The sequence below is a fragment of the Takifugu rubripes genome, chromosome 9, assembly GCF_901000725.2.
Source record: "Takifugu rubripes chromosome 9, fTakRub1.2, whole genome shotgun sequence".
NCBI lineage: Eukaryota > Metazoa > Chordata > Actinopteri > Tetraodontiformes > Tetraodontidae > Takifugu > Takifugu rubripes.
In genome coordinates, this window is record NC_042293.1 from 3,838,696 (window position 1) to 3,853,168 (window position 14,473).

At 42.0% G+C, this 14,473-nt stretch overlaps 1 protein-coding gene across 1 annotated transcript; it reads left to right on the plus strand.

Annotated features, from left to right (window-relative positions):
* Positions 1–406: 406 nt before the first annotated feature.
* Positions 407–12,794, plus strand: parvaa (parvin, alpha a). Its single transcript, XM_003967111.3, has 13 exons — positions 407–702; positions 4,106–4,195; positions 4,313–4,383; positions 4,998–5,100; positions 5,245–5,385; positions 6,748–6,863; positions 6,957–7,015; positions 8,030–8,049; positions 8,141–8,202; positions 8,331–8,399; positions 8,556–8,657; positions 11,860–11,932; positions 12,114–12,794. Exons 1-13 carry the CDS (start codon positions 567–569, stop codon positions 12,188–12,190), a joined length of 1,119 nt encoding a protein of 372 aa, XP_003967160.1. The 5' UTR covers positions 407–566; the 3' UTR covers positions 12,191–12,794.
* The last annotated feature ends 1,679 nt before the right edge of the window (positions 12,795–14,473 follow it).

The following is a 14,473-nucleotide window of genomic DNA, read 5'->3' on the forward strand; positions in this document are numbered from 1 at the left end:
GTTTGGGAGATTTCCTTTAGCATCTTGTGATCTGCTCTCAGGGTGAATTTGCCTGGACCGCGTCGGCAGTTGTTTTCAATGTCCTCCATTTATAGACTATTTTCGGGACAGTGTGATGTTCTTTTGAGATCCTTTCAAATCTCCTACGAGCTCTCTGATGGCTTTCTGATGGTCTTGGCCACCATGGAGCTCGCTTCCTTCACCAGTCAGGAGCACACTAACCTAAACATCTGAGGTTTACATAGCGCCAGCCTCCTTTACAATACTGAGGAATCTATTCCTCACCAGAAAATGCGTAATAATGACAGCAGAATCGTGTCCTTGTCATTAATAAGTTCAGCAGCAGTAGCTGGAGCCTCTTCCTGGACGCCCCAGTGACCCCGCCCACTCTGGGAAGGGGGCGGGGCCACTCCAGACAACTTCCACAGAAAATGTCTGGAATTCCGTTTCCGCTTTAGGGAGTGGACGCTGGGTTTGCTCTTACTTCACTAGACTTCTTGTGAATTTTTTTTATTCCACGCCAACTTCGCTTTTCGCACTAATTGCCCAGGATTGTGTTGGAAACGATGGCTTCTTCGCCTCAGAAGTCCCCCTCCTCGCCCAAGTCTCCGACACCCAAGTCTCCGTCCTCCAGAAAGAAAGATGACTCCTTCTTGGGAAAACTTGGTGGAACTTTGGCGAGACGGAAAAAAGCGAAAGAAGGTAAACCACTAACACAACCAACAGCTACATCTGACCAGTAAACGTGATGGTTTTCGACGTCGGGCGACAGAAACACTTCCAAAACTTCCATAACTATTATGGCAGCCATTGAAGGATTAAACACCAAGTTTTAAACAGTTGCCATCATGAAGAAGCCCCAGACAGGCCGGCGTGTGTTGGATTGTGTGTTTTCATGGCTGCAGGCTGCGTCTGTATCCATGTAAGGCAGCGAGCTGCTTTCGGGAATGTGTGAGGAATGAGGCTGGAGGCGTCCACACCAGCCTCCATGTCCCCCCCACGGTATTCAACCAAGGCTGGGTCCTCTCTATGTCCTTCAGATACATGGATTTACCTCACCTGGACCGGTGCAAGCCCCCAACTATTTGAAATCGTCTACAAACCACAGAAAGCCTGTGTTATTTTGTCTCAGCTCTGTCTTCTCAATGCAAAGGACACCCACGCATTGTGTCTTGTTTTTCCTGCCTGCACCCTCTTTCATTTCTCTTTTCCCTACTTATGAATGAGCAACTCTAGGAGAGACGATTCCGTGCACACAGGAGCGTCCACAGGACGCTGCATTTCAAGGACGGTAAAGATAGTTTTGATCAGTCCAAAAGTTTTCATCTCTGGGCATCAGTAACTGCTGCACGGATGCATGTGCAACATGTTTCTACCTGTGCCACAGGTGTCGTTGAGCCTAAACACACTACCGCACCTCGTCTGGGTTGTTTACATTCAGTCCTTGGACATGTGTGTCTCACAACAACCATAGATAAACGGGGACAGCATCCAAGCCGGTGTAACTGGGACAATGCCTGGACACACTGGACGCTGGACGAACCCACAAATTTAAGCTGTTACATTCTGTCTCAGGTCAAACTTTTAAATAGAAAGGAAAGTAAGTGGTGCTCTGGAAACAACTGTCCTAAAATGTCTGCTTCTAAATGGGATACTCGGCAGGCCCCGGGGAGTTTAATGTTAACCGATCTAGGACGAGTTTTATCTCCGAGACAAAGGTCTCTGTTGATTGGATGACGGCTTTGTGTCATTTATAAAACTGCTCAACAGCTGAGCCCCATTTTATGTTGCCTTTTCCAGTAATGGACAGATCCAGAGGGGAACGTGCAGTGATGGGATGGAAAACGTGGGCTGCTCCTTCTTACGTTGTCCATTAATTAAATTTAAGCCTCTGTGACGTTTGCAGCAGTTGCTTGACGTGGCAGACAGAGGGGGGTGGGGGGGGCAGAACTGGAGAAATTAGAGGAAGAAATATTAAAGAGAAAGGGGGGGGGGGGTGGGAAGGGACGCACTAAAGGATGGGAGCGAGATCGTATGAGAGGATAACAGAAGGTCATTAGGTTTATTACGTACATCAGCACAAGCACCGGCCGTGTGCTACACAGAACGGAAGCAGAAACATCAATATAGGTCTCTTGTATGAAAAGAAAGTAGAATTAATGTTGCCATCAGGCAGCAGCTCGTAGTTGTGAGCGTAGCTTGTGGAGGATGAGCCGTAGGGGGAGGAAGATGTGGTCCTGCTAGCAAGAGGGAATGCTGGAGATCGGGGTCCACAGACGGGCAGACATGGGCTGTGGAGCGCTCTGCCCTCCAGGTAGGACGGCACAGGGTTTTTTCTTACTTCTGTGTCACAAATAAGACGTTCTCCTCAATGATAACTCCGTTGAGTGGCGTTTTAGTGATAACCACATTGATTTGACTGTTTTCTCCTGTTGATCTAATGTGGATAGCAGCCAAAAAAAACCCTGCTCATAAGAGTGAATCCAATCTGCATAAGATGTGACACTCATACAAAACACTCTATTTATTTCACATGTCTAAACTCTGAAATCAAATTCTTTCCTCGCCCTTTTATATTCCGTCACGTGCGCATTATCTGGTATTTTGTAATTATGATCATTTTCTTCAATCACACCCTCTGCATGTTTCTAAATATGCAATTAGATATGTAATTTTACAGATGATGGTTAATGTGTGCCAATTTTGTGACATTTTGTCAACACTTAATTTATTTAACTTTAATTTATTCTTCCAGCCTCAAATGGTGAATTTTAGGTGTCTTTTTCTATCTTTTGCGTCCTTTTGAAGTTTTGCTGAGTTTATCAAGACAATAAGACTTATTTTCATAACCCAAATTGTTCATCTCTGTTATATAAATACAATTAACATACCATGTTGACTTCCTCATTAAACACACAAGAGATGTTTTTACATTCCTGCTCCTTTTTTAAATAGCACAAGTGATAATTGCATTGATTTCCATGGCGCTAATTGGGACGGTGCTTTTATAGCTACACCATCAGCTGTCAAGTTGTCCATCTCTTCTTAATGCATGCGCTCTTGTTTAACCAGTGATCCATTGATCCATCAGTTGTGTCTGTTTTCCTCCTCATAGCCACAAAACAACACACACACAAATTAAATATATATACGTATACTGTACATACATATTTTGCTTCTCACAAATGAGCTAATTATGTCAACTCAATTGGTCGTTAGCCACTGTTAAAAAAACAAGACTTGCTGCGGCATCCCATGTTAAGCGCACAACACACCCATTTACGGAAGCTAGCTCCGTCTTTTCCCTGTTGGGAGACCCTTGGACTTGATTTCCTGACTGGAGGCTGGAGTGTGTCCAACATCCACAAACACAATCATTTAAACCTTCGATCATAAATTATTAAATTAACGTTTTCGTGACCACTTTATCCCATTCGGGTTCACGGGGAGGGTGCTGGGGCCGATCCCAGCAGGGTCCTGCCATTTAGGGGTTTGGTGCCTTGCTCAGGAGTACCTGGGCAGTGCTCTGAAGGTTTAAGAACACCATCCATGTGTTTTCCACACCGGGGCTTGAACCGAGAACCCTCCGTTTCCCAACTAGTATATATCTCCCTCTGGTAATGTGATGCAATGTGGAGAGAAATGGGGGTTTTTTTGGTGATTTGCTGGAAATTTTCCATTGCCTTTGTGCTCCTGTGTCTTGATTAACGTACTGGGCTTTTATGAAGGCCGCTGAGAAGCAGGAAGTAACACCTGTCTGGTAAAATTAACCCAGCAGAGCGCCGTTAATGCGTAATTGACATCTGAAGTGACATTTACATTTTAAAGGGTGCGGCCGTCTTGGTCTGGCCAGGCTACAGTGTGTGTTTAAATCAGTAAAATCAGTTGTCTGATCACGCTGTCCATTTCTCTTTTCTTTTTATGTTCCCCGTTTGACGAAATGCCCATCGCCATTTTATGAAATTGCAAAAAAACGTCTTTTTTAAAAAAGAATTTCCTTTTCCTTTTCACATGTTTGGGATATTTGAACTGTTGGGAGTGTTTTGATTTTAGGTCATGTATTATTATTGCTGTGGTCTGAAGCTTTGAAGCTTTTGTCTGGCAGTGTCTGAGCTTCAGGAGGAGGGCATCAACGCCATCAACCTCCCTCTCAGCCCGACCCACTACGAGCTCGATCCAGAGGACACCATGTTGGGTAATCTCTTACACGTGCCCGCTCTTTTGTTCATATTTACATGCTGGTTTTTATTTTACAATAAAACTTTTTGTAAGCCTGCAAGCTAACACGCGTGTTGGCTTTGTCATTTTAAAGAGGAAAATGAAGTGCGCACCATGGTCGATCCCAACTCCAAGAATGACCGCAAACTTCAGGAGCTCATGAAGGTAATTAAATGAATGACATGTTTATCGTTGGGATAGCAGACGGCTTTCTACTTGGACGTGCACAGTCTCCACTGATATGTGGTTTTAAGTGAATATGTCAAAGTAAAGCCAGGAGCAACCAGATGTGTAGAACCGAATTTGTTCAACACTTCAGAACATTTTCATTATTTAATTGAGTCCTTGAAAGCTCTTCCTAACCGTTTTCCTTTTCATGTGGTGAACATTCTTCAAACAAATGTACAGTCATGTAAAATGTTCAGCTAAATTTGAAGAAAGGACAGAATTTTTTAGACAGAATCATTTCTCTGATAGAGATGCATTTGAGGTTAAGGTAGTTGACCATCTCCCATACAAGTCCTGGGTTCATTTAATATAATGGAACAGTAAATGTTCGCCTCACCCAACCGCTTCTTCGAATCGTACCGTCAGCGTTGTAAACGTGGCTCCACTGGAAGCAAAAGTCTGAAAAGCTGCTGTGATGAATGGGAGTCACTTAACTGTGAATGGCTGAATGTAACATTTCCTCCCTCTAACATTTTCAAACATCACCTTTTAAAAACATCTTGAAGTTGGGAAATACTTTCACCAAGTAGTGCTTTATTTTGACATTACAGGTGTTGATTGACTGGATAAATGATGTTCTAGTGGGGGAGAGAATCATTGTCAAGGATCTGGCTGAAGATCTGTATGATGGACAGGTCTTGCAAAAACTCTTTGGTAAGCTTGAAGCTACGGCGTCCTTGTGAAATAAAGATCACCAAAGGTCCCCAGAGTAAACATGAATGTTTCATTACTGTTTGAAATAATGATGCGCAGCAGGTTCTGCAACATTAATCTTTGTTTCTGAATCTTGGGCTTCAGAAAAGCTGGAAGGTGAGAAACTGAATGTGGCTGAGGTGACCCAGTCGGAGATCGCCCAGAAACAGAAGCTGCAGACGGTTCTGGAACGCATCAACGACTCCCTTAAACTTTCCAGCAGGAACATTCGCTGGAACGTTGACTGTAAGGCCAGCTTCAGCCTTTTTTATATATATTTATCGAAGTGAAAAGCAACAATATTGTCAAGTAATTTAAAAGGTGATGTGGCCCTTATAGATCAAAATCATTTGAAAGCAGCTTATAAAGACAAGTTTGAAGTGTTATTGGTAATTCATTTTTAAATATAGGAATAGGAGACATTTCATGGGTGTTGTTTGGTTTGTCTGTTGTATTATTATTTTGTTATTTCCTCCGCAGCCCTTGATCCCTGCTGGGCTGCTCTGAAACGCGAAAGAATTTTCACATCATGGGGACAGAAAGAGTGTTTATTATCCTCACTGCCGAGGCTGATGGAACTGTTGCTCACTGCAGCTTGTTATTACATGAAATGATGGCAGCAATCGAGTGCTTCCTTTACTTTCCCCACACCGTTAGCAGACCTTCGCGGTAAAACGCGGTGCGTGCATGAGTGGCTGAAGGGCAGAGGACGGAAGACATGCGGGACAGACGCAGGGAAGACAGGAGATCCTTTAATACTCTATGTAAAGCTTATTAGGTTGATTTCAGGCCTACATGAGTCAATAATCTTATATTGTGCTACAATCATAGAGCCTTGTGTTTATGAGTAAGATGTGGAAAAATCTAATGGAAGGAAACAAAGATTGGCAATGAGAAAAGGAATATTTTTGCCAAAGTAGTACATTTGGAAAAACTAAGGGAATTAAGTTGAAATCATATTGTATTCTTAGATGGGCCCTCTGTTTGGCCTTGAAAAGTATTTTGATGAGATATCTTTGTAAATGCTAAAGAGCACAGTGGAATGTAATTGATTTTTGCAGGGGTTTTTATTTGAGCAGCTTGCTTTTAAATCGGTTCACTTTTGTTTGCCCTGACTTTCATCCCCCCCCCCCCCCCCCCCCCCCCCCCCCCGTGCATCTACAATAACTTATGTGAATCCTGTCATGCAGCAGGGATCTAATAGGTTTTATGAGGGCTTTTAGCTTTCTCTCTCTGATTTGCTATTAACCACGGCGTACAATCAAAGGCTTACTGCATACACTTAATTGATCCTTTTTGGTTGCAGTATCCCAAGATAAATCCAATTTATTCACATGGCTAGAGACATGTTGGACAGTATAGTGATTGAATTCAGTCTGTCTGCTTGACTTTTAAGGGTGTAGAGTGTGTGTCACGCTTCACCACAGCTCCTGTGTGCTTGTATTTGCCAATGGAATTGTGTCCCAGCCATATGATATAGTTAGCACCTAAAGATTTCTTCTCATTGTGTGTCACATTTTAAGATTTAAATAACCTGCCTTGCTTGCTGGACCTGTATAGTCTGTTCTATAATTCAGTTTGTGCCTCTGTGTGTTTTTTTCCTCTTAGCTGTTCATGCTAAGAGCATAGTTGCTATCCTGCATCTGCTCGTGGCTCTGTCACAACACTTCAGAGCACCAATTAGATTGCCAGACCATGTTTCCATCCAAGTTGTGGTTGTCCAGGTGGGTGTAACATGATGTTTATGCATGACGGACAGCTCTCTTTTGTTCGGTTGTCAGTTATGTCCGGTGCTCTTCCGTGTTTCAATTTTCTAGAAAAGAGAGGGCATCCTCCAGTCCCGACAAATTGAAGAGGAAATCACTGGCAACACGGAGTAAGCGCCCCTTCTATTCACTTTCCCTTCGTCATGTTGTTTGCGCTGGGCTTTAGTACAACCCGACGCATAATATTCCTCTCATTACATTCACATGATTTAAAGAAGGAAAAAAAAGAAGAGATGGTCTTCATCCAATACTTGCATACTCCAATTTCTCTTTGCGAAAAGAGTTGTGCTATTAAACTATTAATAATAGCATTTGATCACGTTGGCATACTTGACTCGCACAAGCTTATTTTCCTCCCTTTGAGCCTGTCCTGCAGCCTGACGGCAGCAACCAGGGAGATAACAGCAGGGCCAAAGCACACAAGCATATTCATTTTGTCATGGTGGATGGATCCACTGTTAATAACACAACACACACTCGCACGGTCACAGTGGAGATGTGGTTATTACCTCTGTGTGAGAATCGCTGCCCGGACCTCCTTCCCTTTGCCATCACATATTAGACCATGACCACGTGTGAGCACTTTGTGTGTGTGTGCTTGCCATTTCTTGCTGGCCTGCCCACTGTGATATCTCTTCCTCTGGGATCCTCACACTCCAGTGCTCCCTCATCCCCCCCCTCCCCCCACCATCACACCACCCTTCCCACCGCAATAGACACAGACAAGCGGAGTCCTCCGTTCCTTTAAATCTTCATGTCGAGACAGCCACGTCTTCACTCATTGTATCACACCCCAGCAGTATTGTCGTGCCGTAGAGAGGACGGCATTGTGCTGTATTATGCCATCATTGTGAATGTTGGCCCAGTGAAGATATCCGGGTCATTTGAATACCCAAGGTTTACCTCTAGTTATTGTTAATCAAATTATGATGCCATGGCTGCATTGTATTGTCATTTCAGTGATTCAGACCTTCCAACACTCTGTTTTCTACAATGACGAACCCAGAAGCCATTTTGTCTTTATTTATTTATTTTGAATGGTCACGCCAGAATTGGTTAATATGCAGAAACTGCATCCGATCTGTTTGTCTCACGTGTTTTCCACTTTCTTTCCCCTCTCTCAGGGCTCTGTCCGGCAGACATGGTACGTCGTCAGGGCGGATGAGTACATGAAGCAATATTCTCCTCGGGGATGTTTAAGTAGTCCCACTGTTTTTGCATTTTGTCGTTGACAGAGCGCGATGCCTTCGACACCTTGTTCGATCACGCCCCGGATAAACTGAATGTTGTGAAAAAGGTAGTGTTGAGGCCTTGATTTTTTCGAAAACAATACAAACATTCAAAGGGGTGAACACAGCAGGTGTCTGTAGTTCCTTCTAGCTTATGTATATGAGTTAATGCCATTTAATTGAACTCTTTCAACAGACATTGATTACATTTGTCAACAAGCATCTAAACAAGCTGAACCTTGAGGTGACTGAATTGGACACACAGGTAATTTCTGTTGCAAAATTGCTTCAAATTTCAGTTCAGTTGATCTATAAACCGACTTTGGGAGCTAATAATCTCTTCATTACAGTGATGCTCTCCTTAATCACCCATAGTCACATACTGTAAGTGTTCAAATTCCTGATCGTGCTGCTGTGACAGTTTGCAGATGGCGTCTATTTGGTGTTACTGATGGGACTGTTGGAAGGATACTTTGTGCCGCTCTACAACTTTTTCCTGACACCTGAGAATTTTGACCAAAAGGTAAATTTATCTAAAATATAGGTGAGGCCATTTTCCCATCATTAGTGTGGTGACAGGCTGCATCGACAGAATAACAGTAAAATGTTAAAGGACATAATGAGTTGAATGGTGTCCTTCACTTTTTAGTGCACACAGATGCAGCTTCTCGTGATACGATGGTTTTTATGATATAAAAGTGTTAGTTGACAAGTGTTGCTTCCATCAGGATGTTAAACATGGCAGTGTTTACTTCACAGCTCTGATTTATTCCCACCCTTGACAAAAGAAGCATAGTTAATAATTCAAGGCGTGCGATGTCCCCAGAAAAGGATTTTTAAAGCTACCTCCTCACACGAGTGCTGCGTTCACTCCACTGACTTGATTTACAGAAAAAGAAACATTATTCTCATCTTCACACACTGGCTGCAGGTTTTTCAATTGCTGTTTCATTTTAAGAGATGATTAGATTTACAAGAGATTAGAGAGATTCTTGTAGTTTCTGCCAAATGTGTGAAGAAGGAAAAAAAAACTATATATATATGTGTGTGTGTATAAGAGTATATATGCATTTGCTTTATAGTTATTATTCATTGGCTTTTTGGTCGTAGTCGAAGTATCGATGGTATTATCAGTGTTATCATGTGTAGCGATGTGCATGTGCAGACTGCGCTCCTCTAGTGCGCTCATATTCACACACACACCATACACACACACACCCTGTTTCCCCTGCATGTAGTCACATGACTGAGAACAGCACAATTTGGGAATACTTTCGAGCTGCAGATAAAGATAGTGTGAGCTGTGAAGCCCGTTACTGTGGCAACATCCCAAATTTAAACAAACACATTAAATACATCCAAAGTAATACAATGGCAAAAATTCCTCTCCTGTGTATTATTATAATCACAATAAAGGAGGGAAAAACACACCTAATGATGATCATGTAAAAAGAACTTTTCCAAAATAAAAGCATGTTGAGGATTTCCTCTTGATTCCAGATTTAGCAGCATCACCCACCTCCACTTTATGATGTAAATCACTGAGGTCAACCTTGGTTGTCTGAAATGTGCATTATAAAAAAGTTGATTTGGCTTGGTTTGTTAAAGATTATTTCAGAAAACTTTGAGCAGTTGAGAGAGTTGTGGGAAATATTAAGTGACACCATACATTTATGTCCTTTTTTCGCCATTGAGCAAGACAAATTGGGGGACTTTTCTACCAGGGGATCTTCAATAATGTACCTGGGATTTTGGAAAACCTTTGTGCATTTCCACTGAAATTATCTGGAGAAAAATATTTTCCCCAACCCCCAAATTTCTCTGAAAAGGAGCCGTTGGCGGGCTAAGACTTTTGAGCTATCCCTTAATTCTTGAGGGTAATGACTGTATACTGAAGGACACTGGTGCCTAAAGCACAGCAGTAGCCTTCATTTAACTTCTACACGCTTAAGCTTGTTGGCACGTTGGTGTATTATGACTATATTTTTCAAAAAGAGAGAGATTTACAAAATATAGTCGCCGTATTGTGAGGAAAATGTGGAAAAATTGCAGTAGCTGAAATATTCTGCCAAGAAGTTTTAAGACTGAAAAAGTCAAAAGAGTGCTAGAAAAAGGTCTGAAAATTGGTTATAAAGGGTTGGAAATCTGTGTGGAATAGGTACAGAAAATTGTGAAGGAAAAGGAGTTGAAATAGACATTTATTGGTCGTCCGGCAGTTAAAAATACAGAAAGTGTCTTCTTACAGCGTACTTTGAAATTGGTTTCAAAAATAGGCAAATACACTTTGACTAATATTTTGACTATTTTCCACCCAAATTTGGCATTTTTTTTCTTTCTCATGGAATGGTCCTAAATATGTGAGTTTACATGTATGTTTTGTGTTTCCATATGGAAAATGCAGCAGGGATCATTTCACTGTGTCTTCCGCTGAGTAAATTCAGGCTGGAGCTAAATTTTGGGCGCGTGTAGGCACAGATTTGAAGAATCCTAAGAATATTATAAGAAGCTAAAGGACCGCAACAGTTGCCTTACCTCTTCACCATACATCATCAGGCTGATTGAATGAAGATTGTAAGGACATTTTTAGCCAGGAAATTAAATTCTGGTAATAAAAGTTCCTGGAAATGTCGGTCGAAAAGAAGCTAATGATAATTGTTGCAATTGTGATATTGGAGAGAAAAAACTGTGGAATGCTCTTACCGGAAAGTTGCCGTTCTGCACAATACATGAACGTAAAACTTCTTCCTTATCTGAAACCCTTTTTCTTTGGGATGCATGAAAGACGGGGTTATGATCCATCTTCCATCCTGACCTATTGTTAAAGAAACACTGAATCGATACTCCATTTCTGAGGAGCCGTGTGCGCTTGGTCGTTTAAATGCCATCTGCTTCCCCAGAGCCCTTCCCCTTGCATAGCCATCTATGTCCTCTTCACTGGCCTCTGTTGTACTCCGGTATTTTGAACAGGCAATCTGCAAAGACACCACAGTAGCCTTTTGTTTGGGTCTTGGCCAGAACGCTCTGCCAAACCTCAGAGCAGAATGTGCTTGAGTGCTGCATTGTACACAGCTAAACACACAAATACACACACTCCTGGCCTGGAAAGCGGGCAGCAGACCCACAGCATCTGTAATCTCCTTTTGCACAGGGAAACACTGGAGTGGCTTATGGGCTCGCTGCTGTTCCTCCGTCCGTGTGTCTGTGTGCGTCCAGGATATATGGAGGATGATCTGCAGATGCAGCATAAGGGATGGCACTCGGCTCTCTGCTGCAGGCAATTCTTTTTTGATCGAAACAGATGCTAAGTTTCACAGAATACGCCCTTCACAGTTTAAGCATGTTGGGTCCATCACATCAGGATAAACAGTCGCTCACAAATACAAAACGATGGCGTTTTTAAAAAAAACATTTCATCTTTTCTTATCTACCGATGGAAGTCTGACCCAGAGGAAACCGCTGTTATTACTGTCATAGTTGCAGAGATTAGACTGGCTCTGCTCCTTCTGTTTCTCGGAATGCAGCAGCATTTCCACCATGTCCTGAACGCAGTGGTGAGCGAGGCAGCAGAGTGTTTGAGCTGCTGCTGAAAGCTTAAGGTCCGACAGAAGAGTTGGAAGAGCTCAGCTTCTCTAACACCAAGGCTGAATGAGTTCCTCCCTCAATTGACAATTGTAAATCTGTCACTGATTTATTGGGCCTTAATAATCCCATAATGTGCCTTACAGGTCCACAACGTGTCCTTTGCATTTGAACTCATGCAGGACGGAGGCCTGGAGAGACCAAAGCCTCGACCAGAGGGTAAGACGCATCTTTAAACAAACACGGGCATGATTTTCCAGCCGACATGTTGTAATTAGGCAGCTAGGAGACCCATGCGCTGATGCTGGCGTCCTCATCACTGAGCGGTTAACACATTCAGTGTTATATTAATATTATTATATCTAATATTATCAACTTCCTCTTCTTTTTGTTTTTGTAGACATAGTGAACTGTGACCTGAAATCAACACTGCGCGTCCTCTACAACCTCTTCAGCAGGTACCGCAATTTTGACTGAGCACCACAAGGACAAATTCTGAAGCCAGTGTTTTTGTCTTTTATTGCCTTTTCATTATAGCAGAAAATGTTGTTATTGCACACATCACCTTTTGTCCCTCTTGAGATTTTCTTTTACTTACCGGAAAAAGATACTCGTTTTGTCACCCAAATTTCAATATTTATCTTTTAAATAGTCTTACTGATGCCTGAACTGAATAAAACGGCCGTGATTAATGTGTAATGAAGAGCTGACATGATAACCAAGATGTTTTAAAATAACCTTTTGGGTTTTTTTTTTGTATTTATTGTACATTCTGGAAAGCTTGTTCTTACATTTCCACCTGCGTTATTCTCTTCTCTCTGCTTGCTTTGAACGTATCCTCCCTATCACGGATGCATGTGCGCCCCTTTTGTCCAAACACTACCAAATTCTTTTGGGACATTGAGACGAACAGCAGCCGTTCACTGTTTTTATGCTTCATGTCCTACTGTCTTATTTTTAAATGAGTTACACTGAATCGTAAACAGTTTTCTTTTCCATTTATTCATATTCATTAGACACTAGAACACTACAAATGCTTTAACTTTTTTGTACAAGATAAATAAATAGAATTTAAAAAAAATATATCCTCCAATCGCTCATCTTTCCCGGACCTCTACCAGACACCTGGGAGCTTTTAGCTGTTCCTAGCTGTTCCTAGCTGTTCCGAGCACAGCATCGTTGTTCCTGGGCTCTGCTAGAGCCACCCACACAACCAGGGTGTCACAGCCCCACACACACGATTCTCCACATCCAATAAATGTGTTTAATTAATATTTTCAGTTGGAATTAGAGGTGTTGACGTTCCTCTCAGATGAACAGTTTTCTAACCAAACAAACTGGGTCGAAGGAAAAGTGAACCCCAAACATTCTCCTTTTCAACGATGTCATTGTGTAAAATAAACTTTCTAAATTGGAGTTGACCCCCAATCCACCACGCTGACCATCACTGGCCCGCTACACAAAGGATGAAATGGCACGTTTACCTTCACACATTCCATAGCAGCTTTTGAGAGGAAATGAAAATGCGTGCATGTGTGTTGGTTGTGTTTGTCCATGTAAACAATCCAACGTCCTAACGCCTCCATTGGTTATATGTCTGGGTGAGTGTCAAGGATTCGTTCATCCACAGTGGAAAACCCACAGCCTTGATATGTACAGTGTGTCAGTTAAGGGCCGGGAAGCACTTTCCACCCGTAATGGTATCTGGGGAGAATTGCGCTCTCAAATACTTTCATGTTGGGTGCAACAGATTGTGAGGGATGTGCTGGATCTTCTGATCATTTGCTCTCCTGTGCTGCCTCGTCTAGGGAACAATCGAGCTGCTCCAGTTATTACTGTTACATTATTGTTATTGCATTATTGTTACATTGTCCTTCAGGCGCGCGGGGACGTGTTCCTCTGATTGAAGACACCACAGTAATGGAGAGCTGCTGCGTGCATGACAGTTGGTTTAAAATGTGTCATCTGTCTTGAGAGTTAATGTTATTCTTGGCTGAATAGATTTAGCCTCAACGTAGCTGGGTTTTGTTTGCTATTTCTGGTTTTACTGAAAGGAAATTATTAAAGTCATGCATTGTTTAAAAAAAAAAAAAAAAGCTGAATTAGCATTTTTTATTTTATTTTTTTAAATCTGCTACATAATGTGGTGAAACTACACTGTATATTTACATAAAAAATGTTTTTACTCCGCATTATAGTTCAGACGTCAACTCTAATCTATCACCTGATTCAAATTGAGCTTTTTTTATGGGAAAAATCAGAAATGTTGGAAAAATAATAACAATGAACACATTTTCTCATATTTCCAAAATACCCACAGTAATAATACAACCCATTGAAAGCCCAAAGCAGAAGAAAAAACTATTTCCCATTAATATAATAAATACATATAACCTTCAGAAATGTTCACACAATCACTGCGCAGCATTGACTGAATCATCATTTTCAAAAAATAATTCAGTCCTTTGAAGGTCTATAACCAACTTCTATGACCAAAATCACCATCATTTTCAGACAAGTTGGCCACAAAGAGAAGCTGATTGGTCCAGCCGACACTCCTGGAAGGCACCAGTGTTACACCAGCTCCTGCTATGGATGCCACTGACCTCTGACCTCTTTACAAATTGGCCCAAGAGAAATTGACGTTTTCCTTATGGGGATCAATAATATATCACATTATTATATTATGGGGCTTCAGCTGAAGGGCTCAGTCATATAGGGCAATGATGTTTTGCTGATCCTCCACTTGGGTAATATTAC

Excerpts from the sequence above, each read along its gene's own strand:
- parvaa (XM_003967111.3), top strand. The coding sequence starts at position 567 with ATGGCTTCTTCGCCTCAGAAGTCCCCCTCCTCGCCCAAGTCTCCGACA. Across the intron at positions 4,384-4,997 it reads AACTTCAGGAGCTCATGAAG|GTGTTGATTGACTGGATAAA; the intron begins GTAATTAAATGA and ends TTGACATTACAG. Across the intron at positions 11,933-12,113 it reads ACCAAAGCCTCGACCAGAGG|ACATAGTGAACTGTGACCTG; the intron begins GTAAGACGCATC and ends TTGTTTTTGTAG.